Below are 27,787 nucleotides of genomic sequence, written 5' to 3'. Positions count from 1 at the left end.
GGTATGCATGTTCTGCAACTCTATACAACCTGAGTACCCAAATCAGCGCATGCTGGCATGGATCTCAGCAGCCTGGAAATCCCACCTGGCCTTGCCTCTGGAGACGGGCACATGTGCTAGAGCTTGCACACTAGCTATGGGGAGGGGATTTCTCAGCTACCTACCCGTCTTGACATCCCTTTGTCTCCTGCTTCTTCCAGGCTGCGGCCATGGCCACATTCACCCGGGAAGAGTTCTACCAGCAGCTCCTGAGCGGCTGCGTGTTGCCTACCGCTCAGCAAGGCTTTGAGCAGGTCTGGACCCTTCTGCTCTTGTGCCTCGTGTGCCGTCTCCTCTGGAGATTGGGTAAGTGCAGACAATCTTAGGCACGCAGTCCTCCAGGGCATTCATCAGACCCATAAGGAAGTCTGCATTACAACCCTATATTGCTTTCACTCATGATCTGCATCTAAATCCACCTTCCCACAGGTCTCTTGCTTTGTGCAATTGCATCACAGTGGAAAGAAGACTGTTTAGAAGTAATGCCAAACCATGGTTTGATGTTATGAGAATGAGTCTTGGGATTCCATGCCCCCGCCCACTAGATTTGATAATAATTGGGGAACACATGGCCCTGCAGATGGCTTGGAATCTACTTGATCCCCTCCTCCTCTTTCCTTTTTCCTTTCTCCTTCTGTGATGGAACTCCTATTTGGGGACTTCCCTGGCTGTTTTCTGGCCCACGTAGGACCAGTCTGGATAGTTGGCCTTGGTGAAGATTTGATGTTTTCATCCCCAAAAAGTTTTTGATTTGAGTTTCTACTGAAATGAGGCTGCATTTTAATGTTGTACTTAATCTTGTTTTTAAGTTGTATTTTAATCAATTGTTTTTACCTGGTGTTAGCTGCCCTGAGCCCAGTCTTGGCTGAGGAGGGTGGGGTATAAATAAAATTTATTATTATTATTAATAGCAACAGTCGAGGGTGATAGGACCTGTAGCCCAAAACATCTGGATGGCACCCCATTGGTCACCTGCTGGGGATTTAGGCACACACACGGTGCCTCATTTTCCTCCTGCTGCAACAACCACGGCTCTCTCTCAGTCTGAATGTCATGGCTAAGCTACATCCCTGGACCGTAAGCAACAGCAGAGATTAAATGGAGGGCAGAGTTCCAGGCAGACGGGAGTGATGCTCAGGGAGAGAGGAGCCGAAGCGTCATTCCCTCCACCCAAAGCTCAAGCGTTTCCCTTTATTTGTAGTGGACCTGCTGTTTTCAGCATTCCCCTTTCGAAATGGCTTTTGCCTACCAGGTCCTAATGCAAGCCCCAGCTTTCTTTCACCCTCTAGTTACAGCTCCTACCCTTCTTACAACTGCTGTTTCATATGTAGCGTAAAATGACCCAGGAGGGGACTCTTGAGTGTCTTCTTTCTCTTCCAAGGTAAATACACAGCTGGGGAGTCTGGAGCAGGGATCATGAGGGAGAGGACATAGCTCAGTGATGGGGCACCTGATTTGCACACAGAAGGTGTGCAAATCTCCACTTAAAAGGAGCAGGGATTGGTGATGTGGAAGGCCTGAGACTGTGGAGAGCTGCTGTCCATGTCAGTGGGCAATACTGGGCCAGATAGACAAAACAGTCCATGCCCCTTCCAAACCATCCATTTCAAACCACTTTAAACAGTCATGGCTTCCCTCAAAGCATCCTGAGAGCAGTAGTTTGTTAAGGGTGCTGAGTGCTGTTAGGAGGTGACTTTTCCCCTCACGGAGCTACAATTCCCAGCGTTCCCAGGGAATAGGGATTGACTGTTAAAACCACTCTGGAATTCATTATATATCATTTCCCAATAGGCTTTACCTTTTTATAATGAATTTAAGAAAACGTTGAAAATAACATTTGTAAAAAAAAAACCCGGAAGCCTTCTTACTAGGTATTTTAGGCCAAGACATACCGAAAGAAAAGAGGACTTTATTTATGGATGCCGCTACAGCCGCAAGAATGTTGATTGCACAAAATTGGAAGACTGGAGAAATACCAACTAAAGAACAATGGCAAGAGAAGTTGGTGAACTGTGCAGAACTGGCAAAAATGACAGACTAAGAGAAAAAGACAACAGTGACTTTGAAAAAGAATGGGAACCATTTATATTATACTTGCAGAAATAAAGAAAGTCAATAGACTTAATGGCAGGATTTAAATAAACATTCACACTATTAGTATTAGAAAATGTCTAGAAGATAGAGAAATATTATGGTGCATTTACTTTTACTTTTATGTTTTTAGGTTTGATGTTATGTTATTAATAACTTTTTCTGTTAGGAGGTAGCAAAGTGGGAGAAAAGTGAAACAAAGCAGAAGTGGAAGTTGGGGGAAGCCTAGGAGGGGAGGGAGGAAGGAATACATAGTAAATGTTAAGACTTTGAGATGTATGTAATGAATGAAAAAGAAAAATGAATTACATATCTATCATCTATCTATCTCTATCTATCTATCTATCTATCTATCTATCTATCTATCTATCTATCTATCTAAAAAGACCACTCTGGAAATTGTAGCTCTAGGAGGGTAATTGGGGTCTCCTGACAACATTCTGCACCTCGTATCAAGCTGCATTTCCCACAATGCTTTGGGGGAAACCATGACTGTTGAAGTGCTATGATACTGCTTTAAATGTGTAGTGCAGATGGGGCCATGGGCAGCTTCATGTCCCCTGACCATCTCTCCACTCGACCTCCATTTTTCTTTCTGGCCTTCTCCTTGCAGCTCTGCCATCCTACGTCAAGCACTTGAGCACAGTCGCCAGCGGCTTCTATGCCCTCTACCACTTCTTCCAGCTGCAGATGGTCTGGGTCGTCCTCCTCAGCCTCCTGTGCTACCTGGTGCTGTTCCTGTGTCGCCACTCAACCCAGCGCGGCGTCCTCCTCTCCATCACCATCCTCATCTACTTGCTCATGGGGTGAGTGCGGGCGAGGAGCAGGGAGGGAGGGCTGCTCACAGGTTGCTATAGTCCTAAGCGGTTGGCTGGATGAAGAGAGTAGTTAATGGGAATCAGAGTGCAACAGAAGTTAAGAAGATCTAGACAACTGTGGAGCAAAGCTGGCAGCTTGGTGATAGGAGAAACCACTACTTAATATACATATTAAAAGAATTGGAAGGGACACCTCAGGGTCATCTAGTCCATGGGTAGGCAAACTAAGGCCCAGGGGCCGGATCCGGCCCAATTGCCTTCTAAATCCAGCCTGCAGGCGGTCCGGGAATCAGCGTGTTTTTACACGAGTAGAATATGTCCTTTTATTTAAAATGCATCTCTGGGTTATTTGTGGGGCATAGGAATTGGTTCATATTTTTTCCCAGAATATAGTCCGCCCCCCCCCCCCCCAAGGTCTGAGGGACGGTGGACCGGCCCCCTGCTGAAAAAGTTTGCTGACCCCTGATCTAGTCCAACCCCGTACAATGCAGGAATCCAGCCCACAGTCGTCCCTGGGTGGGCTCGAACCACCAGCCTTCTGGTTCACAGCCAGACATACTGACCCATTGCGCCACCTGAGGGATCATAACCATTTCCCATCTTTGACCTTCTCCCCTTCTTCCCCCGCCCTTCCTTTTTGCAGGGAGATGCACATGGTGGACACCGTGAGCTGGCATAAGATGAGAGGTGAGTGTTTTGTGGATCTTCTCTTTCTAGGCCCTGATCAAGCCTTGGGGGATCGTAGGATAAGACGTTGGAGCTTGCTGGGGCTAGTCAGTGTGTGTGTGTGTGTGTGTGTGTGTGCGCGCGCGCATGTGTTTGTGGAATGTGCTTCCTTTCCAAAAACTTAAAGTTTGCTCCAAGTGCAGCGTTCATACTTATCACTCTGCAGGGAACAGATAATAGGGCGCTCTGAGCAAGGAGGACACCCATATTCTGTGCCTGGCTTTGGGAAGTGGGAATGGAACCGAAGGGACTGTGAGGCAGCCAGGGCTTCTGGGATTTGGCCTTGACTGGGTCTCAAAGGGAAGCCGGTTCTTTTTCGAAGGTTAGATGGCGGGTGGGATAAGCCAGGTGTTTCCTCCAGGCAGAGCATCTCATGTCCCCATGTGTTCCATTTATCTTTTCTACCTGTCACTACATTCTGCGGCTAACACAACATGCTTGGTTCTCATTGGGTTTGGGGTTTTTTTTGCAGAGAGGTGGGTTCTCTTTAGGGTTTTGAAATATAGTACTTCTTCGACTCTTGAGTTTGGCTCCTTGTTTCTCAGTGGCTCTGTTTTGTCTACAATCCTCTTGGCACTCAGCGCCTGAATTTTCCATTAAAAGGAATTATATTCCCTTCTATTTGGTGGTCCCATTCAGCCACCATGGACTTGGTAATATCTTCTCTCCATTTGCCTGATACTTTTTCAAAAGTCATGTCACATCTTGGGCAATGAGGTCCATAGGTTACCGGCAAGCACTGAAGCACTGAATCTCTATTGCGTGGCTGTCTGCTCCCTCCCACAAGGTGCCCAGATGATTGTGGCAATGAAGGCTGTGTCGCTGGGCTTTGATCTGGACCGGGGCGAGGTGCCAGCCATCCCCTCCCCAGTAGAGTTCATGGGATATATCTACTTCATTGGGACTGTCATCTTTGGACCCTGGTTCCGCTTCCGCACCTACCAGCAGGCCGTGGAAAGCAGGAGAATGGTGAGCTCAATATCGTGTATTTATTCCTGGCACAGCATGGGGAACAGGGCCTGGTTAGTTGGGGGTTCAGTAAAAGGGCACCATATTTGAATATTGGAAACCCACATCCATCCTACCCAAGCATTCTATTCCATTATTATTATTATTATTATTATTATTATTATTATTCCCTGCCCATCTGACTGGGTTGCGCCAGCCGCTCTAGGTGGCTTCCAACATAAATAAAGATAACGGTAAAGGGACCCCTGACCATTAGGTCCAGTCGTGGCCGACTCTGGGGTTGCGGCGCTCATCTTGCTTTATTGGCCAAGGGTACAGTTTCCGGGTCATGTGGCCAGCATGACTAAGCCGCTTCTGGCGAACCAGAGCAGTGCACAGAAATGCCATTTACCTTCCCGCCGGAGAGGTACCTATTTATCTACTTGCACTTTGATGTGACTTCAAACTGCTAGGTTGGCAGGAGCAGGGACCGAGCAACGGGAGCTCACCCCGTCGCGGGGATTCGAACCGCCGACCTTCTGATCGGCAAGCCCTAGGCTCTGTGGTTTAACCCACAGCGCCACCCACGTCCCTCCTCCAACATAAATAAAAACATTTTTTTTAAAATTAAACATTAAAAAGACTTCCCTATACAGGGCTGCCTTCAGATGGCTTGGGGGTTGGATAACTCCATACCCTCCAACATTTCTCTGGTGAAAATAAGGATGTACTAAGGAAAATCAGGACATTCTGGGATCAAATCAGAATCTGGGATGGCTTTTGTAAATCTGTGACTGTTCCTGGAAAATAGGAAGACTTGGAGGGTCTGCATCGCTTGATCAAACACATTTTGATTTTGTTCTGTGACCGCCTTGAGTTCTCTGGGTATAGGGCAGTATATTAACAACAACAACAACAAACACCAGCCTTATATCTGATGAGCTGACATGAAAAGGGTCTCTCATTTCTATTCATACTAAGATGTGAAAACAGTGTGAAAGTCACACGCCTGTGATGGTATTTTGTTTGTCTTTCTCTCTCTCTCCTCTCCTGCAGAGCTTCTCCTGGCTCCAGAAGGTCTGCCTGAGCTTCTTCCTCTGCCTTGTGTGCCTCATCATGTCCACTTGTGTGGCCCCCTATCTCTTCTCTTACTTGATACCCCTCTACAGCTACAAGCTACTCAGGAAGTAAGTTGGTTGCTCCAAAGAGATGCTCTGACCTCAGCCCCAGGCTCCCTACAGCTGGCCCATTGGGTTTGTTAGGGCAGGGGTCTGCAACCCGCGGCTCCGGAGCCACATGTGGCTCTTTTACACCTTTGCCGCGGCTCCGGGGCGGATATTAGCGAGGGGAGGAGGCGCATTGTGCGCCCCAACACTCCCCACTGTGGCGGGCACTGTACTGGCTGTGACGTCGCATGGGGGCGGTGCGTGCGTTAGTCACGCACCGTCCCGACGTCACCTTCCCGCCCGCTGTCAGATCGGAGGGCAGCGGCACGCATGCTTTAAATGTCGCAATGGTTTTGCGGCTCCCAGTTTTTTTCCCTTCGGAAACGGGTCCAAGTGGCTCTTTTTGTCTTAAAGGTTGCAGACCCCTGTGTTAGGGAATCCAGCCAGTAAGCTAATGGAGATTTTGATCTCCTCACAGGCCAGATTAACCCTGATGGGAAGTGTGCTGTAGAACAGGCCTCCCATGAAATGGCAGGCCCTAATATATTTTTTAATTACTGGGTGTTTTTAAAGGCAAGTGCACATTATTGCCCGAGTTCCTCTCTTCCTCTATGCCTCTGAATCATTCAGAGAGATGTATTCCACTTACTTTAAGCTCTTACAAAAACCAAAAAGCTCTCTTGCAAATACTGGAGGGGGGAGGAGGAAGGTGAAATAGGGTATATGGGATATGGTCCTTGACCATATATATCAGGTCATTTAATGCAGGTTAGCTGCCCCTTAACACTCTTTTGCCACCTTGTGACTGGAATCAGAGTGGCTAAACATATGGAAAAGGCTGAATGTTCTCCCCCTTTCTGTGAGTGTTTGTGGGTGAAGCTGTTCCGGATTCATTGACCCAGAGTTAGGTTAATTAACATGGGGACTAATTAATATGTTTCCTGCTGTGGAAGCTTCTGAAAATACAATTCTGGGCAAAGTTCTCATGATGTAACAGTATTGCATCCCCTGTTCTAAAACTTCAGCTTCTAGCTCAGGCCTGCCCAACGTTATGATCTTTGGGCCTGTTGGGCCAAAATATGGCATTTGTCTTCCATCTGTGATGCTGTTTCGCACCTAGGGGACAGAGAGGGGTATGTTTTGTACAGGGTGAGCTACTCTAAACTCTGACCAATAGCCATTCTGCTGCTGGCTATACAGTTCAGAAGGGCTTCCAGCCTCCTCCTTTAAGGCCCTGAGAGAATTGCTTTCACATCCACAAGCCATTTGGCAACTAGGACAGAAGTAATGAACCTGTGGCCCTCTAGCTTAGAGCTTTCCAAACTGTGAGTCACGGCACATTATTGTGTCTGGTGAAGTGTGTAAGTGTGTCATACGAACACTCCGCACGCTCCTACCAGGGCTGGAAAAACATTAGTTTAACCTCCGGTTTGCTAGTAAAACCAAATGACTGTGTCGCAAAATGATGCATGTCTCAAAAATGTGTCACCAACATGAAAAGTTTGGAAAGCTCTGGTCTAGTTGTTGGATGGCATCAGCTCCCAGGAGGCCAGTGGTTGAGGATGATTGGAGTTGTGTTTCACAACCTCTGGAGAGCCACAGAGCTGGGGCTCTGATAAGTGCCTGGTATCTTCACCTTGGGATAGTTATTGGGCCTTGGAATAACCGTAACAGATAAGGGTGCTGTGGCCCTTGGCTGTGGGTGTGAGGAACCTGTGGCCCTCCCGATGTTGCTGCAGGATCCCGTTTTAAGACTGACGCTGCAGAAACAGTACCGTACTTTTCCTTGTATAAGACTATGTTTTTTCTCTTTTAAAATCATGCTAAAAATTGGGGGTCATCATAGGGTGGATGTTTGATTGGTTGATGCTGCAGCTGTCAGCAGCTATTGTGCATGTTATTGGTTGCTGTGTCAATGGGTGGTGTTGATTGGCTGATGCTCTGGCAGTTGGGTGGGCGATTGGCAGCTTCTGCCAGTGATGGGACAGACGGGAGGCAGATTTGGCGACGTGTGCGAGTGAGCGATTTTCGGCAATCCCTGCTTAAAAAGCTCAACAACCCTGGGTAATCCTTTGCAAAAAAAAAAAACCTCAACAACTCTGTGCCATCTACCCTCATTTTCTTAAATCTGAGTCCCTCAAAATAGGGGGCGTCTTATAATGGAAAAGTACGGTACTTCTTCACACAAGGCACAATCAACTATGGAGTTTCTCTGCCATGAAATGCGGTGAGCCAAAAGTGGTTTGAACAAATCTGTGAAGGAAGAGCCTATCAAAAGTGGCTGCCAGTTAGTTACTGGGCTAAGTGGTTGGTTTTTGGTGTGTGGGGTTTTTGTCAGTGAAGCTCTGTTGTGCAGCCTCTCGTCCCAGTTGCCCCTTCCAGTTCTTCTGTGTTAAAATTTTGCATTGGTACAGTGAACGAAGAGAGGATCCCAGGAATATTGAGGCATTTAACAGTTGCACTTCCTTGAATTCAGTGGATGCTGGCCCAGGGAAAAGAATTTCAGCAGTTGTGGCCTTTTCCATCCATACTGGGAGAAGCAGCTCTTTATCAAACCTTTTCCTGCCACATAGTTAAACAGTGTAAGAGCATTCAAGGGCAGGTATTTTAAATATTATTTGGAATGTCTGAAAGCCTGATGAGCTCATTTTCTTTCTCTTCTGCGTTCTTTTGCTTCATTTCCTCTGCCCTCTCCCTCCCGGTTCTCTCTCTGTTGGGATCGTGCTACTTGCCACAGGAAGCGCAGAAGCAGGTAACACCCCCCCCAGCACATCTCTCTGGCTGCCGGGCTGCATCATCTCACTCATTGCACAGCTGCATTCTTAACCTTCACGTGTCTTTTGTGGCTTCCATCAGTGGCAACCCATTTGTTCTGTCTCTTGACGGGTGGCACCGTGGGGTCATGGCTCCCTCAGTCTGTTCGCCATGTTCCAGACACGGTTTGTTTTTTCTCTGTGAGGCCCAGCAACCGACGTATCCTCATTGACTCGCTTTCATTGTGCTCACTGTGTCTTGGCCTGTGTCCGGTGTGTCTGCTGTCCTTGTCTAGTCAGTGCCACTTGTGGCTGCTTTGCTTGACATTTCTGTGGTCTTCACCAATTCGCCCTGCTTCGGTCTGTGTCACCTGGTGGCTTTGAAGTAAGGCTTGGCTTTCTTTCCCCAAGTCTTGTGTAGTGTGACTTATTCCATGCCTTGAGCACTCCACTTCTTTCTGTGCAGTGAGGCCTAGTCTGCACTCGTGCCAGAACCTTAATCACAACCTACAAAGGCACTTAGCTCAATGGAAGACCCTCCGTCTGTAAAGGCAGCCTGCCTTTAAAGTACCAAATGCTGGCATCAAACAACAGAGTGTGGCCACCAGATTTATGCAGCAGCGTTGTGTGACTTCATGGTGCCCGGGGCAGGCATGAACCCAGTGCCCCCCATGCCAGTGCCCCCAGTGAGGCCCAGCCCAGTGCTCCTCTCCCTGAGGATTGGTTCCTCCGCCGCCGAGAGAAGAGCACCCCATTGCACTGGGGGCACCTGCTTCCCGTGCCCTCAAAAATCCACGCCCAGGGCTATAGCCCCTCTGGCACACCCCTGCTTTATGCTGTTCTTTGTGAGCTCCTAAGAAGTGTCTAGGAGGCCACAATGAGAAATAGGAAGCTTATTCTGATCCAGTGAGGCAAGTACAGTGGTACCTCTGGTTATGTACTTAATTCGTTCCGGAGGTCCGTTCTTAACCTGAAACTGTTCTTAACCTGAAGCACCACGTTAGCTAATGGGGCCTCCCGCTGCTGCCGCCACACCGCTGTGCGATTTCTGTTCTCATCCTGAAGCAATGTTCTTAACCTGAGGTACTATTTCTGGGTTAGCAGAGTCTGTAACCTGAAGCGTATGTAACCCAAGGTACCACTGTATTATGTTTTTAAGCCAGGGCTCCTGCCTTTTCCTGGCACAGAGGAAGAAAGCGCCTTCTGTTTGACAAGTTTGTCATGCAGATGTTAATGAAAGAGCTGTTAATGAAATTTCTGCACTTGCACACTATCATATAATACAATACCCACAGGCCTGGCTTTGTTCAATGCAAACCAACGCTGTCGAAAATACAACTGAAATCTTCAGCATATCGGCACTGCCAGCCATGGCTCTCTGTGGCTTTTTTAATGGTTCTGTGGTTCAGTCTATATGGAACACCTCAATGCCCCAATATCTACTGATATCTTTATTCTTCCCTCTCTGTTTCTCGCTCCTGCCATGTTCTTTCCCTCTTTGCTTCTGCCAGGAGCACCATGGTGAGGTGAGTCTTCATGGGGGCATCTGTTTCTTCTCTGACCCACCGTGGGGGTTTGCAGAGGTTCACTGGCCTCTAAGGCAGGCAAGCAAAATAATCAAGGGGTTGGAGCAGCTCCTGTAGGGAAGGGAGGTTACAACATTTGGGGTTATTTTGTTTAGAGAAAAGGCGAGTAAGTCAGCAGGACAGTGTAGAGGTGGAGAACTTCAGGCACAGTGGGGAGAAAGTGGACCGGGAGAAGTTTTGCTTCCTCTCCCATAATATGGGAGCTCCGAGCCAGAGAAGCTGAATGTTGGAAGATTCAGGATTGATGTGGCGTGGCTTCATACCAAGCAAGACGGTTGTCTAGCTATTTTATGCTCTGCCCCTGAGAGCTCCTTTAACGCATCAAGTAGCAGTTATTCCAAACTAGTATTATTCCAGGATGGTTGGCTCATAGAGGGAATGCAATTGGCATTGAGCTGACAAAGGCTTCAAATCCCCATTTTCAGAGTTAACCCCATCAGAGAGATCAGAACTGTGATGCTAAGAGTTCTCTGCTGACCTGCATGTAGCTCTTGTCTCTACTAACCAGAAATTCTCCGTGAATCAAGAATAATTGTCTGGGGTTACTAAAACTGCTAGGGAGATCTTTGGCATGAGCACCTGTCACCTAAGAAAAATGGAGAAACGAAAAATTGTGGCTTGAGATTTGCAGTTACGTCTGGAGGAGCAGTAGTACATAGGGTACAGATCCCAGGATCTTCTCAGAGGGCAGGGGTGGACCTGTGTCTTTGGCTCACTGACTTGAAATTACCAGTCAAAGTGACTTCTCTAGACATTGAACAGGTTTATCAGGCTGGAGGGCAGCCAACCATAGGACTTAGTGCTATGATTCTAAAGTTAAAGGAGCAGCACTTGAAGGTGTGCATAAATGCTCACATGATGAAATATGGGGAGAGCACAATTCTGATTTTTCAAGATTAAAGTTAAGGGGGTAACCGGGTTTTAGACCCATTACTGCTGCAAAAGGGGGTGAGTGTTAAGTGATAGGGGGCTTCCCTTTCAAGCTGGCTTTCTGGCATAAATATAAGTTCTATACCGCACCTACTCTAACAGATGCAGGTGTGCTACTATCCAAAGTACGCCTGGAAATCTCAGAAGGGCTGCAAGGATCTGATCCCAGCTGACAACAGCTGGGATAAAGAACACGATAAAACAGTATGTTTGTGCATGTCTGTTTTCCTTGCCCTGGGAAGAGCAGAAGGGGTGCTCTAAAAGCAAGAACCTTTGGACTGCAACAGCCCGCCCCCCAGGAGCTAAGAAAGAGAGCAGAGCCACCGAGTGATATCCATCAAGGCCCTCTCTTTATATTCTTTTAATGTCCTGGTTTATGTTCATCCTGGTGGGGGTTTTCTGTTTCCGTTTCATATATAGTTTAACTGTCCCCATTTTTTACTGCCACCTCACACTGCATTACTGCCCTTTATTATGAAACATTTCTTATGATCTGGCCTTTGGGGGGGGGGCGAGGCATCTATACCGCCAATCTTATGTCATCAACCCCCATTGCTCACCCTCGATTATATAAGGAGTGGATACACACCTGATCTTCAAAGGTGGCATAGCTGATCCCTCAGCTCCCTTTCTGAAGCTCACCCTGGAGAGGCTGCAATTGACAGAAAATCCATTTTACAGAACAACACTCAAAATCTGGAGGGGCTCCGTCAAAGTCTTGGCTCCAACACCCTCTCCTCTTACTCCATTTGGAGAACACCCTCGTTTTCAATCTACTTTTGAGAGTGGTCACTTTGGTCATTGGGCAGTCAAGAGTTTCTTCTGTGTTTTGGATCTGTTAGAAGGCAACGAATGAGCAGCCTTGCCTGAAGCTCATTGGCACTCTGGTGAGCGGTTTTCAAATGGTGCAAATTCAATCTTTTAGTGCACTTGTCCTTAGAACGTAAGGCCCACTCAGAATGCTCACCTTTTATGAGCACATTTGTATGGGATTGTCTGGAAACTTGAAAGGGGCGGTTTCTATTGGTAAAACCTATTGGTGTTTCGCAACTTTCAGACTAGTTGCAGGACCTTAGCCAGACCCAGCAGAGTACACGCAGAATCCACGGAAGCAATTGGCAACTTGGCTGCAGACAAGATAGACGTAGCAGGAACCAGGAACTTGTAGTTAGGTGTTTATTATATACAGTGGACTATTTACAGGAACAGAACACGGATCTTTTGCTAGCTCTCTCTGACACGACTCACAACTCCTACACTGACACAGAACTCTGAACACTGAACTCCTGAACTAACACATTCCAGTTAGTAGGCCATTAATTATCACTCCCTTGAGAGAGCTTGACCAATCAGGGAGCTACCTCCATGTCTCTGTTATCACCAGGCAGACTTACTCCTTCACATGACCTTCTGGCTGTCTGCCAAACCTTAATTGACTCTGTGTGAGTAGCTGTTATGTACACAGATTCCCAACAGTTTATTTATTGTAAAGTACAAAGGATTTCTGTTGGAAGAGGGAGGGACAGCATCTAGTCTGAGAGAGGGAGGCTGATCTGGGCAGAAATATTGATGAAGGAGAGTTGAGAGTCCAATGAGGCAAACTCCGCTCAGTTTCAGCCAAGAGTTAAAGAACTGGTGCATCAGGTGGGTCTCTGATGATACAGTGCACCTGTTACAATGGGAAGAGTAAACTGAAATCTGCCCATGCAGTGCTGGTAGGGTTGCTGCATATTGGGCATGGACTACCACAGATGGTAGTTGTGCCTAGTAGTGGCAGCTTTTCGGACCTGCATTTTTCAGGAAATCTTGGTGATTGTTTCTGCAGCTTATTTTCTCAGACCCAGCTCTGACTCTGTTGTCTGTCTTTTCATCAAGTATGAAACAGGTGATCTATGAAGAATTTAGCCTCTTTTTTTTAAAGTGGCTATTAAGCTAGAAATCACCCCTCCTTGGAGTTCTCATTCTCCCTTTGCTTTGGAGGGTTGCTGGGCAAAGTGTGTCAGATTTGCTGGTGTAAGGGTCTTGCTAAGGGTTCTTGAGTCAAAGGTACCTGGTGGCCTCTTCTGGTGTTTATTGGTTGTAAGGATAGCTAAGTTGGACCTCCTCTCTCAAAACCCAGCTTTGAGAGGCATTTTATTTGGGACTGTGACCACCTACAAAGACAAGTACAGTCAAACCTTGGTTGTTGAATGGAATCCGTTCCAGAAGCCTAGTCAGCTTCCGAAATGTTCGACAAGCGAGGCACGGCTTCCAGTTGGTTGCAAGAGCTTCCTGCACTCAGCGGAAGCCACATCGGACGTTCAGCTTCCAAAAAACTTTTGAAACTGGAGCATTTACTTCCACGTTTTCAGCATTTGGGAGTCAAAACGTTCCAAAACAGAGCTGTTTGGGAATTGAGGTTTGACTGTACACCCTATACATACTGTAGTTTTCACTCCATAAGACGCACTTTTTTCCTCCTAAAAAGTAAAGGGAAATGTCTGTGCGTCTTATGGAGCGAATGTGTGGTCGATCGGTGGCTCACTTTCTGGCCCCGCCCCCTTGCCCAGGCCTCCATTGTTGAATGTTCTGCAGACGGAGGCTGTTAGTTTCCCCAGTGACAAGTGACTGGCTGATAGTCAGATTATCTGTCTGGAAACTGTAGCAACGGCTCCCTTTCCTTTCCTAAAGAAGCTGCAGAACTGAGTTGAACCCCATAAAAACAGGATTTTCCCCCTTTGTAAAAGAAGCTGCACAACTTTGAGCTGATCCTCAAAAAACTGGGGCTTTCCCCCTTTCCTCCTCTAAAAACTAGGTGCGTCTTAGGGAGCGAAAAATACGGCAGCGTGTTCTTTGCAGCCCTGCAGTGCTGTTCCATAGTATCCAGGATACTAATTGTAGTTCCAATGTTTTGTTTTTTCATTTCTTGTATTATTACCTGGTTTTTACTTCTTGGCGTTTTAATTGTTCCACCTATCTAAATAAAATAAAGAGAGCACTTCTTCATACAGCACCATGGAATTAGATGGCTTTAGAAAAGGATTAAACCAATTCATGGGGGAATAAGGCTGTGTTACGCTGTCAGAGGCAGTATGCATGTGAACACCTGTTTCTGGGAATCACCTGCTTGGAGGCTTCTCATAGGCATCTGGTTGGCCACTATGAGCTCAGAGAGGCCTTTGTCCTGATCCAGCGGGACTGTTCTTACATCCTTGTGTCTTGCTGTTGCAACGCAGCTGGCTTCGGGCTTACGAGAGCGCTAGCTCCTTCCACTTCAGCAACTATTTTGTGGGCTTCCTGTCCGAAACAACGGCCACGTTGGCAGGGTCTGGCTTCACGGAGGAGAAAGACAACCTGAAATGGTGAGTGTTGTTGCAAGGGGGGGGGGAGAGGTGAGGTGGGGTGGGTGCCTAGGGTACTATACCTAAAAATGTAACCTCCTTAAATCCCACAAACAGGTAAATCAGAAAACAGGTGTTAAAGTAACTTTTATGCATAGCCCAGTCTGCTGGAATAGTTTTTGCAAATGTGTTAAATGTGGGCAGGTTCCCCCCTCCCTGGTTTGTTTTTTGGTGGGTAGCTATTAATAATAATGGCTTTGATTCAGACTCAGTTGAATTTAGTCTGCAATCTGAACTGTACTTACCTGGGAGTTAAGCTCCGTTGAATTCAGCGGGACTTACTTCTGGCTAGACATGATTCGGATTATCGCCTCCTGTTGCCAGGTCAGTGGAGACTTTCCATGAATCCAAAGATTCCCCCTTCCTGATTTCTTTTTATTTTTAAATAAAATATATTTTATTTTTATTGTTTTAAAAATTTTTATTGAAGAATTTCAACGCAACAAATTGTCAAGCCATTTAAGCAATTACATTATTTCCCCCCCCTTTCCCCCCCATCCCTACCTGTCGCTCCCACCGAAGACTTCCCTCAGCTCCCCTCTCTGATTTCTTTGCACATATCGCTCTCTGCATATTATAAAATTGTACATACATTGGTACCTCTAGATACGAACAGGATCCGTTCCGGAGCCCCGTTCACTTCTAGAGATAAACGTATCTAGCAACGGCACGTCTGCGCACGCGCGCATTGCTTTTCACCGCTTCTGCGCATGATGTCATTTTGAACATCTGTGCATGCGCAAGCGGCAAAACCCGGAAGTAACGCGCTCCGTTACTTCTGGGTTGCCACGGAGCACAACTCAAACGCGCTCAACTCGAAGCGTATTTAACCCGAGGTATGACTGTATCTTTATTATGTCTATCATATGTTCACCTAATAAATTTGCAGATGTTTATTCAAAACCTGCCAAGGAGTCCAGTTCATTTTGTTGTCTTTTTAGATAATTTGTGAAAAGCTCCCATTCTTCCTTAAAGTCAGTTGTCGTTGTCCCACAATTTGTGTGTCAATTTAGCCAGCTCTGCATGGTTCATCAGTTTTTCTTGCCATTGTTCTTTCGTTGGGATTTCCTCATTCTTCCATCCTTGTGCAATCAAGACTCTTGCCGCTGTTGTAGCATACATAAATAAATTCTTTGTTTTTCTTGGCAAATCCCTATCAAAAAATGCTTCCTGATTTCTGGCCTTCATAATGATTTTATTCCCTCCTCCTTCCAGGGATCTGACAGTGTCTCGCCCATTGAATGTGGAGCTGCCCCGTTCCATGGTGGAGGTTGTCACCAGCTGGAACCTGCCCATGTCCCGTTGGCTGAACTCCTGTAAGGATGTGTACACCTGCTGTGTTAGTTATGTGGAGCCTTAGAAACAGGCTGCATGAGGACCCTAAGCCTTGGGCATCTGTGTCTGACTCGCCCCTGACAATGGCTCCCTGAGGAAGGGAGGTCAGTGACCCCTTACGGCAGGGATGGGGAACCTGTGGCCCCCCCAGAAGATGCTTCCCAGCATAGTTAGGTTCTTGGGTCTCCCATTGTCTTCACCCCCCTCTTACTACTGGGAAGGGGGATGTAGAATACCCAGAACTCCTCTCTCTATTGCTCTAAGTATTTACAAATCCTGGGGGTAGACTTGAGATAATATAGTAGGGTTGATCCACACGTGCAGATTGGGGAGTGGGGAAAAGATTTCAGATCTGTGAGCCCTGAAATGGACTAAGTTATCTTCTCATCCAATGCTGGACATTTCGACAGATCCAAATCTCTTTTCCTCTCACTAGTCAAGAGGTAAAGGAGCCCCTTTTAAGTAGGTTCTGGGCTGACGAAAAAGGAAGTACTTCTTCACACAAGGTGTGATTAACCTGTGGAGTTTCTCTACCATGAAATGTGATGGATTTAAAATAGTCTGAATGGATTTGTGGAGGATGAGCCCATCCAAAGCTGCTTGGCAGGATGGCTAAATGGAGCTTCCATGTTAGGAGGCAGTCTACCTATGATTTCCATATGATATGGTTAAATGACAAAGGGAAGGCGTCCCAAAAGTGTCCAGGTGGCCAGTATTGGGAACAGAATGCTGAAACAAGATACATAGCGAACGTGTACTCTCCAGATATTGTTGGACTCCAAATGCCACCAGCCTCGGCCAGCATGACTAGTGATCAGGGGTGATAGGAGTTGTAGTCCAGCAAGATCAGGAAGAGCCACATTTTCCTTTCCCTCAAAATTAATCTCAAACAGCAAGGCTGTTCAGATTCTTAAGTCTGTGGAAGCGTCATGCCCTAGAACTGGCCAGGTATGAGAGATTCCCACCAATCCAGTGCTATGTGGGAAGAAGAGGAGTGACAGCTTCCAGAAAATACTTTGAAACTCAGTGGCCGAGTGCCTGGAACAGATAAATGTAGTAGCTTGAAGTAAATGCCTTTTACCGCATCTCAGTTGAGGTTGGGAAAAGCTGGCCAGGGCATCCAGTAGGAAGCAGAACGTTCTTTCCCATCACTAACTTTCTCCGCCTGTTTCCAGATGTCTTCAAGAACTCCCTGAAACTGGGCACCTTTTCAGCAATCATTGTAACCTATGCAGCTAGTGCCCTCCTACATGTGAGTATCCCTTTACAGAAGCCGCTATATCCCGTTCCTTGGTTGCACCCTGTCATGATGAAACATGTACTGATTTGTTTATCTCAAACATTTGTGCCCCATCTTTCTACCTGTAAGAGGCGCCAAGGCAGCTCACAATCACATGGACTAGTCCCCGGGCATTTTGGCAGTATTTCACCCCGCCTCTGGGTGCTGCCTAAAATAGGTTGCTTTGCCCTGCTGCAAGGCAGAGCTGGCCTGACCATCCCTCCCTTTCACTAATGGCTACTCAGGACAAACCTGTTGACCTTCATCAGTTTCCTTCCCAATATGCACCAAATGGCTGCCAGGCAGAGGTGGAAATGGCAGCAGGTGACAGCTCCAGGGTGCTCTAAGTGCTATATATGGAAAAGAGGCATTGTGATCCCCTGCCAAGCCCTAAGGAAGACGCAGATGTCTATGAGACAGGCTGATCCACTCAGAGAGGAACCTTGAGGGCCTTCTGTGGCTTCCCATTGTAAGGACAGGGCCTGTTTACCTTCCTTGAGCTCAGAGGATGAATCCCGGGTCATCTCCAGCCCCATGTAGAAGCCAGCGATTGTAGAAGCAGACCTTCAAGAGGTCAAGGCTAACTGCAGTACAGTGGTACCTCGGGTTAAGAACTTAATTCGTTCTGGAGATCCATTCTTAACCTGAAACTGTTCTTAACCTGAAGCACCACTTTAGCTAATGGGGCCTCTGGCTGCTGTCGCGCCACTGGAGCACGATTTCTGTTCTCATCCTGAAGCAAAGTTCTCAACCCGAGGTACTATTTCTGCGTTAGCGGAGTCTGTAACCTGAAGCATCTGTAACCCGAGGTACCACTGTACCTTGCCAGCTGCCTTAAGGCTTCAGCTCTTTGCTGAAGCAACATCACTCTGTAGCTGCAACAGGAGGGAGAGCTGCAGATGGGAGGGCCCACTGGCAGCTGCCCATGGTCCTGAATTCCCTGATCTCTGCTGAAAGAGACTCCACATGACTTTGCCAGCCCAGAAGAGATTCTGCTCTTCCCTTGTAAAGGTAAAGATAAAGGTAAAGGTAAAGGTAAAGGTAAAGGAACACCTGACCATTAGGTCCAGTCGTGGCCGACTCTGGGGTTGTGGTGCTCATCTCGCTTTATTGGCCGAGGGAGCCGGCGTACAGCTTCCAGGTCATGTGGCCAGCATGACTAAGCCGCTTCTGGCAAACCAGAGCAGTGCACGGAAACACCATTTACCTTCCCTCTGGAGCGGTACCTATTTATCTACTTGCACTTTTGGAGTGCTTTCGAACTGGTAGGTGGGCAGGAGCAGGGACCGAACAATGGGAGCTCACCCCATCGCGGGGATTCGAACTGCCGAGCTTCTGATCAGCAAGTCCTAGGCTCTGTGGTTTAACCCACAGCGCCACCTGCGTCCCATCCTCCCTTCTGAGACCCCCCAAAAAGAGCTTCTTGCAATCAGCAAGACTTCAGGGGAGTGGGCACTATTACATGGGGGTCCAGAACTGCCATTTGCCTTTGCTTCATTAAGCCTCTTCTTGGGAGGGGGAGACCCTTAAAAAGCAGTTAGTTTTCTTCAAGAATGCAAGCAAGACACAACCCCTGTCCTGAGATTGCTGCTCCAACTGAAGAACTGCCTCTCTTCCTCTTCCTTCCCAGGGGCTGAGCTTCCACCTGGCGGCTGTGCTGCTCTCCCTGGGGTTTATCACTTACATTGAACACGGTAAGTTCCCTCTTTCCTTTGGCTGGGGACCAAATCCGGGTGGTTCTTTACCTCCATCTAGCCTTGACCCAGAAATTGGCCCAGTTTAGACATAAAGACAGGTCATGGTTTGTTACATGCATGCCCCCTCCTCCCCTTGGTCCCTCCTTTGCACTCGCGGGGATGGCATTCAAAGCTTTCTTTTGCCGTATGTAACAAACCACAGTGATCGGTTTAATCCAAGTACAGGAAACTGTGCTTTGAATAAACCACAATCGGTTAACAAGCCATGATCCTAAAACCAGTACAGTGGTGCCTCGCAAGACGAAATTAATTCGTTCTGCGAGTTTTTTCGTCTTGCGAATTTTTCGTCTTGCGAAGCACGGTTTTAACGGTATTAACGGTTTTAAGAAAAAGGAAACAAACTCGCAAGGCGTTTTCGTCTTGCGAAGCAAGCCCATAGGGAAATTCGTCTTGCGAAGCAACTCAAAAAACGAAAAACTCTTTCGTCTTGTGAGTTTTTCATCTTGCGAGGCATTTGTCTTGCGAGGTACCACTGTATTTAGGCTTTAAGCAGCAAATACAGCTCTTGAGCACAGCCTCTCACATGCAACCACTTCTTTCTTTCTTTCTTTCAATAATTTTTATTGGTTTTACAAAATAAATCACGATTAACATTTTTCAATAAAATCTAAAATAAAGCAAGATTCTTCCAAATCTTAGGACTTCCCTCCTCGCCTCCGTGGGTCCTTTAAGTATCTTAATCAACTGCATATTATAGTTCATCCGAATTACAGTTCTCCAATATATCCAAAGTTGATGTAACATTGCAAGTCATTCAAAGCCTGCCAAAGAGTTCAAGTGTTTACACTGTTCTTTTAAGTACAATCTATATTTGTCCTATTGTCTATTGAAGTTTTGATCTTCCTGATTTCTGTTTTTCCCTGTCAGTCTTGCAATCTCTGCATAGCCAAGTAATTTCATCCTCCATTCCGACTTTGTCAGTATCTTGTCTTCTTTCCATCACTGGGCAATCAACATCCTTGCAGCTGTAGTCACGTACATGAACATGCACCTAAAATTCCTGGTCTTTCAAAAAAAGTTATTTTTTAAAAATTCATTATATATCATTTCCCAGAATTCCTTTGTCTTTTTACAATTCCACCATGTATGTTAAAAGGTGCCCTCTTTCCTTACATTTCCAACAGAGATTTGAGTTAGTTCTATACATTTTCGCTAACTTACTGGGACCACCGCTTTCTTTCTGCCTAGTTCTCCGGAAGAGGCTCGCCGTCATCTTTGATGCCTGCATACTCTCCAAGAGGTGCCCGCCAGGGTGTTCACATCGCCACAACACGGTGAGATGGGCCTTGGGTTCTGAGGATCTACGGGCGCCCCTTTATGCCACCACACCAATGGTCTGGCAGCTCAATATATACAGTGATATTACGATACGATAATCTTTATTGTCATTGTCCCATACAGAACAACGAAATTGAAAAATCTACACAAGACATTCAAAAACCAACAAGCCTGCTATCCCAACCTGGTTAGCCCCCTAAAAACTCTGATACCCCATTTTTAAATACAATATACTCCATAGAGACTCCTTACACTGCTTTTAAAACCAAAATCGCATTTGGATAGAAACTGTTTCTCAGTCCTAGTCTTTATAACCCTATACCTTCTTCCAGAAGCCAGAAGCTGAAAGAGATCATTTCCAGGGTGTGCACTATCCTGCGCTATCTTTGCAGCTTTCTTATGGCACCAGGAAGCATAGATTTGATCCAAGGTGGGAAGCGTGCACCCAGTTATTCTCTCCGCTTTACAACCCTGGACAGCATAGTTTTTTCCCTGACCGTGTAGCCCCCAAACCACACACAGAGACCATAAGTTAATACACTCTCCACAGTACAATGGTAAAATGCCATCAACAGGTCCTTTGAGAGATTGTTTTTCCGAGTGGACACTCGGGTTGCGAACGTGATCCATGCGGGAAGCACTTTCGCAGCGCCGCATCTGCCCACGCGCAGGTTGCGATTCAGTGCTTCTGCACATGCGCAAAGCACGATTTAGTGCTTCTGGACATGCGCAAGTGCCAAAACCCGGAAGTAACTCGTTCCGGTACTTCCAGGTTTGGAGCAGTACGCAATCCAAAATCCCGAAGTGTCTGTAGCCTGAGGTATGACTGTATGGTCTTCCTGGTGCCTCAGGTCTCAGGCGGATGTCTTTTCTGCTCTGCCTCCTGCGTTCCTTTTTTAGGATGGGGGTGGGTGCAGCTGAACATGCCAAGTGTGCTCGTTACTCCTCGCTTGGTTCCATCCCTGCCGGTTATAGCAGAGTGATTCCTGGTTGGGTGCACCTGGACTGAGCCTCCACTTCTTCTTCTTCTGCAGAGTCTTTGGGTTTACCTCCTCAACCTGCTCTTTGGAGCGCTCGCCATTTTCCACTTGTCCTACCTCGGCTCGTTATTTGACATGGATGCAGACGACTCCGTGGAAGAGCAGGTAAAAGGGGCAAAGCCCAGATTCATTGGGCCGTTGTGGTGGCCATACTTGAGGACAACAACAACAAACCTATGGTTACGTGAAACATACTCAATAAACACACAAGACGTAACAGGCTGTACTTTTGAATTAATAAGGGATACTATTCATTATATCAAATTGTAGATTCCAACAGAAGTCTCATAAAGTTCAACAAAAAAAGCAGAAGACCCAGTGGATCAGTTCATTCTCTAGTCAGTTCATGAACTTTATGAGACTTCGGTTGGAATCTACAATTTGATATAATGAATAGTATACCTTATTTATTCAAAAGCACAGCCGGTTACGTCTTGTGTGTTTATTGAGCATACTTTAGGACAGGCACATCCAGCTCCCAAGAGACTGCGATCTACTCACAATATAAAAAGACCGGCCATTGTCATTGCCAGGAGCTGTTGAGCTTTTTAAAGAGAAAAGTGGACCAAAGTTGTTGAGCTTTTTGGGGGGATCAAAAAGGAACACTGAGGTGATAGTGGAAACATTGAAGAAGCAGGACGAGGCAGGAGGCCCCAGAAGCAGGGCAGACTTTGGTCTTTCAAATTTCCACAGCGCCCTCTGCAAGCTCAAAATCCAGAGCCCTATGCCTCTTGCCTTCTGTTCTGCTCAATTTACTCTATCATATTTGCGGCACCCTGCAGCGCCCCCTAGGCTCAGCGCTCAGCATGGCAAAACTGTTTGCGCTGCACTAAACCTGCACTAAAGCCCTGCACTTTCTGGGGAAGAGGGATTACTTACAAATTACACTGTTTTTTGAAAAAGAAAATAAATGCCGTTCTGTGGCATAGGCTGGGCCCACTGATTGCTGCAGAAAGATTGTGATGCATTGGGGGGGGCAGCTAAACCTGCATGCCTGGAGTCTCCCTCCCTTTCAGCACCTCCTTCTTTGTCTGTGTTAAGCTTACATTTGTAATAACTTTCTCTCCTTACCCTGCAGGGCTACGGGATGTCCTACACCATGCACAAATGGTCTGAGCTGAGCTGGGCCAGCCACTGGGCAACCTTCGCCTCCTGGGTCTTCTACCGCCTCATCAGCTGAGCTGCGACCTCGGTGCCGACTTGAGGAGACGGGGCAGAAGTCCAGGAAGGAGAGGCGGAACCAGCAGACCTTGTCTCCTTCAAGGAAGTCGGATGCCGTCCCGGGCTTGTGCACCCCTGGACACGCTGGCTGGCCCCTTTCCCCCCCTCTCGGGACACTTACGGAGGGAAGGGGCCTCTGGGCAGGGCATACTGTGTTCTGCCACGCCGTGGCAGGCCCTGACCCTATGCCCTCACAAAAGGAAGAAAATCAGGTCCCATGTGGAAAGGGGCTGCTGAGAAAGGTGGCCCAAACACACAGAGGTGGTCTTGCTTTTGGTTTTAGACTTCCTTCCCTCCTTCTGTCCCCATTTCATGATGGTTTGGGGACACAACATCCCTGCCCCCCTGGGAAATTGTCTGCCCATCTTGGGGCTCCCTTTAATGACCAGTTGTGGAAGTTGCAGCACCGTTTCTCCTCCTTGTATGATTTAAAATGTGATTGTTTTATGTTAGAGCCGTTGCCCCACATTCTCCCCATGCATGCTCTCTTATTAGCTCCTTTTGCTCCCTTGCGGCTGACTGTCAGAACTGCACTGGCTGCTGTCATGGCATCCCTGGTTTTTGTTGGGATTATGGGCTCTTTCTTCAGTAAAGTCTGATGATTGGTTGATTGTAATCACCGTCTCTTTTAAACTGTATGTGGGTTTCTGTCGTCTCCCCTTCGCTGTCTCTGAGGGAAGGGCAGGGGATGCAGATTAAGGAGGTTATGGTACCTGCGTTTCCAAGTAGGGCCGGCCCACCCATGAGGCAAGGTGAGGCAGCTGCCTCAGGTGGCAGGATCCACAGGGACAACAGAACCAACCTCCAAGAAATACAGTCATACCTCATGTTACGTTTGCTTCAGGTTGAGCATTTCCAGGTTGCGTCCCACAGCGACCCAGAAGTACTAGAAAGGGTTACTTCCGGGTTTCACCGCTCGCTTATGAGCAGACGTGCAAAATGATGTCGCATGCACGCGCAGAAGTGGCGAATGGTGACCCGCAGACGTGGGTTGCGTTCTGCTCATGTTGCAAACGGGCCTCCGGAACGGACCCTGTTCGCAACCAGAGGTACCACTGTACATCGCCTGCTGTTGCTGCCACTGCACTCCCTCCTTGTTCCCAGAGTGGACCTTAAATCCCTCCTTGTTCCTGATGTAGGTCTTCACTCGCCCGTTCTTCCCTGGTAGGTGGGGGGGGGGCGCACAATTTTGTGGTTTGCATCAGGTGCCAACATGTCTTGGGCTGGCCCTGTTTCCAAGATCTCGCTTTTCAAAGGCTTAGGGATTTTTGCAGAAAGAATAAAAAGACAGGGAGCAGAGGGCTGGATGGCCAAGGGGCAGGAAACTATAGACATGCAGAGTGATCAGTGGGAGCTGTGCAGTGAACTGAAGCTCTGCCTATTCAAGACCAGTGGAATTCCTGTTCATTCTAGTTCTCTTCCTCTGCAACCATATGGACTAGAAACTTGTTCCATTGCCCCACCCCCGAAAACCCAGATGCTCATTACTAACTCCATGCCAGGTTATATGTAGATGCTCAGAATACATACCATAAAAGCTATATTTCAGAATTTTATAAAAGTGAATAATTATACTCCCGGGTTCCATGCATATTACTGTTGGTTAGAGTCACGGCTACACCTAAAAATTTGCATTAAAGGCAAGGGGGGAGAAGGAACATTGCACCTTCCCTTGATTGTGAATAGATCAAAAGGCCACTTGAGTAGGTTAAGGGTAAAGGGACCCCTGACATTTAAGTCCAGTCATGGACGACTCTGGGGTTGCGGCGCTCATCTCGCTTTACTGGGCGAGGGAGCCAGCGTTTGTCCACAGACAGTTTTTCTGGGTCATGTGGCCAGCACGACTAAGCCGCTTCTGGTGAAACCAGAGCAGCGCCCGGAAACGCTGTTTACCTTCCCGCTGGAGCAGTACCTATTTATCTACAGTGGTACCTCGGGTTACATACGCTTCAGGTTACAGACTCCGCTAACCCAGAAATAGTACCTCGGGTTAAGAACTTTGCTTCAGGAGGAGAAAAAAAATTGTGCTCCAGCGGCGCGGCAGCAGCGGGAGGCCCCATTAGCTAAAGTGATGCTTCAGGTTAAGAACAGTTTCAGGTTAGGAACGGACCTCTGGAACAACTTAAGTTCTTAACCTGAAGTACCGCTGTACTTGCACTTTGACTTGCTTTTGAACTGCTAGGTTGGCAGGAGCAGGGACCGAGCAACGGGAGCTCACCCCGTCGCGGGGATTCGAACCACCGACCTTCTGATCGGCAAGTCCTAGGCTCTGTGGTATAACTCACAGCGCCACCCATTACAGGGTACCAAATCTTAAGCATGGATTCCTTCACTTCATCTTTATATTATCATCTCACAAAAGCCCCAGTACTATTTGGCAGGTTCTGTTCTACAACTTACAGCTGTTTAAGTGGTGTAGTTAACTACCATTGATGTAATCCCTTCTATTGCAACAAAGGTTTGTGAGTTTGATACCTGTACCTGCAAAAGGAATGGGTGGTCAAAATTAAGAAGAGGCAGAAGCAGACGGTAGTCACCCTTGGAATGATCCTGCAGCTCAGAACATACCGTATTTTTCGCTCTATAACACGCACCCGACCATAACACGCATGTAGTTTTTAGAGGAGGAAAATCCGTAGGCATGCCACCCGTAGGCATTCCCTCCATAACACGCACAGATATTTCCCCTTACTTTCTAGGAGGAAAAAAGTGAGTGTTATGGTGCAAAAAATACGGTAACTGCACTTGGAAGAAAAAGCTAAATATGGATGCACCCTAGAAGCTGTTCCGTGAGCAGAAAAGATGAGGCAAAGAGCCGCAGTGACAGAACTGATTCTACCTTTTCGAATCACTAGGGTAGTGTGGGGTTGAAGCTCCCCATGTTTTTTGATTTTCAAAACTCCCTACAAGTACAAAATACCACAGTATTGAGCAGCCTGACCTTTTAAGTGGGGGAGCAAATCACAAATGCAACTCAAAGCCCTGCAGTCTGAAGTGGGGTGAAGCCTGGTCTACCACCTCAGCGTTCTGCTGCATCTGTGAAGGCAGACCTACAAAGCAGTTTGGAAAGCTAGTGGTCGAAAGGATTCTCTTCTGCTTTACCTATTTTGGACTATTTGGAGCATGGGGCTATAGACAGAGCACAGGAGCTGCAGGCTGAAAAAGGCCTAACTCCACTTGCCTGGGAGTAAACGCCACTGAATTCTTTTTTTCTTTTTGAGTTGAAATTGAACTTTATTGAACAATCAACATCAACCTACATGACAATACATAATAATACAATATTTACAAACAAGATACACAACTTACACGTATTTTACAGAAAAGAGAAGGAAAAGGAAAGGGGGGGAAAGAAAAAAGATGAAGTATATAAAATTAACTTCCGATTATTCTCATTGTACTGTTTCTTATTTTGTCGTTTTACCCACAGTGCCTTGTTGTTATTTTTGTTTTCCTAGAACTTTTCATACTATTCTATTAGCCGATATGTTACAAGAATCATTCAAGGTCTGCCAGGAGAATTTTGTTATCACAGTAATTTTTCGAATACTCTTTAAATAATATTCATTCTTTATTCACCTTCTGCGTCAAATATACTCTGACAGGGAGAGTTAGAGTTAAACGCCATTGAATTCAGTTGGCATCCCTTCTGAGTAGACAGGGTTAGAATTAATTGCACTATAAGCAGCGAAACACTTTCTACATGAGGCCTTGCAGAGCACCCGCCAGCCAGTATGGACAGGACTCGGGGAGTTAGTTTTGATTCATTGGCCTGGCTTGCATGTAACATTAAGCCATTATTTGTTTAGCCAAAGTCTGGTTGAACACCTGAACCTAGCCTCCTAAGCCATGGCTTGTTTTCTGGTAACAAAACACCAAGTGAAACCATGGTTAGACATCTGTCTGTAAGATTCTTAACTCTGTCTGTTGTATCATAACTCATCATCATCATCATAAACTTTATTGCACTAGCCAAAGGCCATGGCATCATTCACAAAGGAAACAAAAAGAAAAAAACAATAACCATAAAAACCATAAATACATCAGGCACTGCAAATACAATAAACCACAGTCACATCTTCTAGAAATTATTTGTTGCATATGATGGAATAGCAGGAAGTTCTCAGAATGTGCCAGCTTAAATGTCCGGATCACCTTTGCAATTGACCGCTATTTTATCTAGTTCTTTTCCCTGATCTTCTTAGCTGCCAATGCATATAGTGCTACTTTATAAGTTATGAAGTCGTCAGTATCACTCAGCAGCCATTTCACCCTTTCCGCCCTGTTCAAGTGAGTTCCATTCATAGGCAGGGGTTTTATAAATCGGCCCCCTGGTTCTATATATAGCGGGCATTGCAATAAATAGTGGTACAGGTCCTCTATGCAAGGTTGCCCACACAGACAAAGTCTTTCCTTGTGCTGTACTTTGCCATACCGACCATCCACCACCGCCGAGAGCATCGATTGGAATCGTAATTCTGTAAAAGCAATTGTTAGTATGGCAAGCGGGTGCTTTGTCAGATAACTAGCTCAGATGTGCTTTGTTTTGATAAGTGGGAACCATGGTGAACTTTTGGTAGAGGCAATCATGGTTAAATCCCTTTCTGCATCAGACCTGAAGAGACAATCTCTTAAGTGCCTCTTCTCCATCTTCATGATCACCTGAAGATCTTGTAACTGATATTGGGTCAAGGGGTGTTGGATGCCATCATTCCAACATTTGGTCTGTTCTCGTTCTGTGTGGGACATAGCGGGGAATCTCTCCTCCGAGAGAGATTGAAGTATTTTCACATAGTTTAGACACAGATAGTCAATTCTAGCCCGTATTGTTGTCACATCCGCTTCCACGCGGAGAAGAGCAGCTGGGGTCCCATCGGGGAGCAAGAGCACTTTCCTGAGGAATTAGTTCTGCACTATTTCTAAGGCTTTGTTAGCATTTGGATACATGCCCCATATCAGTACTCCGTAGAGCATCTGGGAGACTACTTTACTGGCAAAGATTTTCAACACAGGTTCTAGTAACTGGCCACCCACCGTAAAATAGAATTTAATTAATGCTCCACAAGCTTTCTGCACTTTGAGTTTCATAACTGATTTGGCATTATGTCTGAAAACCCAACAACCTTGCTTAACCATGGTTTGTTCAGGCAACCCATTTCAGTTGCTGAGGCATGAGGCTAGAGCAGCTGGAAAACAATCCAAATTTAGGAGAAACAAGATGAGGTAGGTTTGTTCATCTGTGAGATGACACAATGGTTTGTTGAGCAAACCACGGTTAAAACAAACAATGGCTTGGTGCTATGTGTGAATACAGCTATAATAAGGCAGTTGCTTACGTTAATATGCTCCCTGAATACCAAAAATGATAAGCAGGTTAAGTGGGGGAGAATTCTGGAAATCTGGCTTCCGGTTCTGCTCTGCCTTAATGGAGGCAGCCCCC

At 46.7% G+C, this 27,787-nt stretch overlaps 2 protein-coding genes across 3 annotated transcripts in view; one reads left to right on the top strand and one right to left on the bottom strand.

The window, feature by feature from the left end:
* The window catches only part of TBC1D25 (TBC1 domain family member 25), a 56,131-nt gene extending 55,796 nt beyond the window's left edge, over positions 1-335 (bottom strand). Inside the window, exon 1 of the mRNA XM_080988198.1 lies at positions 201-335. The gene's annotated coding sequence lies outside the window, so the exon portion shown is untranslated. The remainder of the gene's footprint in view (positions 1-200) is intronic.
* On the top strand, positions 210-22,963 carry PORCN (porcupine O-acyltransferase; the record flags this gene model as incomplete). Of its 2 annotated transcripts, XM_080988229.1 has the most annotated exons (14): positions 210-345; positions 2,744-2,936; positions 3,592-3,635; positions 4,462-4,643; positions 5,679-5,809; positions 8,526-8,540; positions 10,053-10,067; positions 14,273-14,398; positions 15,653-15,753; positions 16,948-17,024; positions 18,682-18,745; positions 19,997-20,082; positions 21,121-21,231; positions 22,205-22,963. In XM_080988229.1, the coding sequence occupies 14 exons, from the start codon at positions 210-212 to the stop codon at positions 22,304-22,306; spliced, it is 1,383 nt and encodes a 460-aa protein (XP_080844355.1). In that variant the 3' UTR covers positions 22,307-22,963. The 2 variants fall into 2 exon arrangements, with proteins under 2 accessions (XP_080844355.1, XP_080844356.1); XM_080988230.1 differs by lacking the exons at positions 8,526-8,540; positions 10,053-10,067.
* Positions 22,964-27,787: the final 4,824 nt, after the last annotated feature.

Source organism: Podarcis pityusensis, assembly GCF_964106645.2.
Source record: "Podarcis pityusensis genome assembly, chromosome: 17".
Classification (NCBI taxonomy): Eukaryota; Metazoa; Chordata; class Lepidosauria; order Squamata; family Lacertidae; genus Podarcis; species Podarcis pityusensis.
Note: the sequence above shows the minus strand (reverse complement) of the source record. Positions and strands in the feature narration are given on the sequence as shown.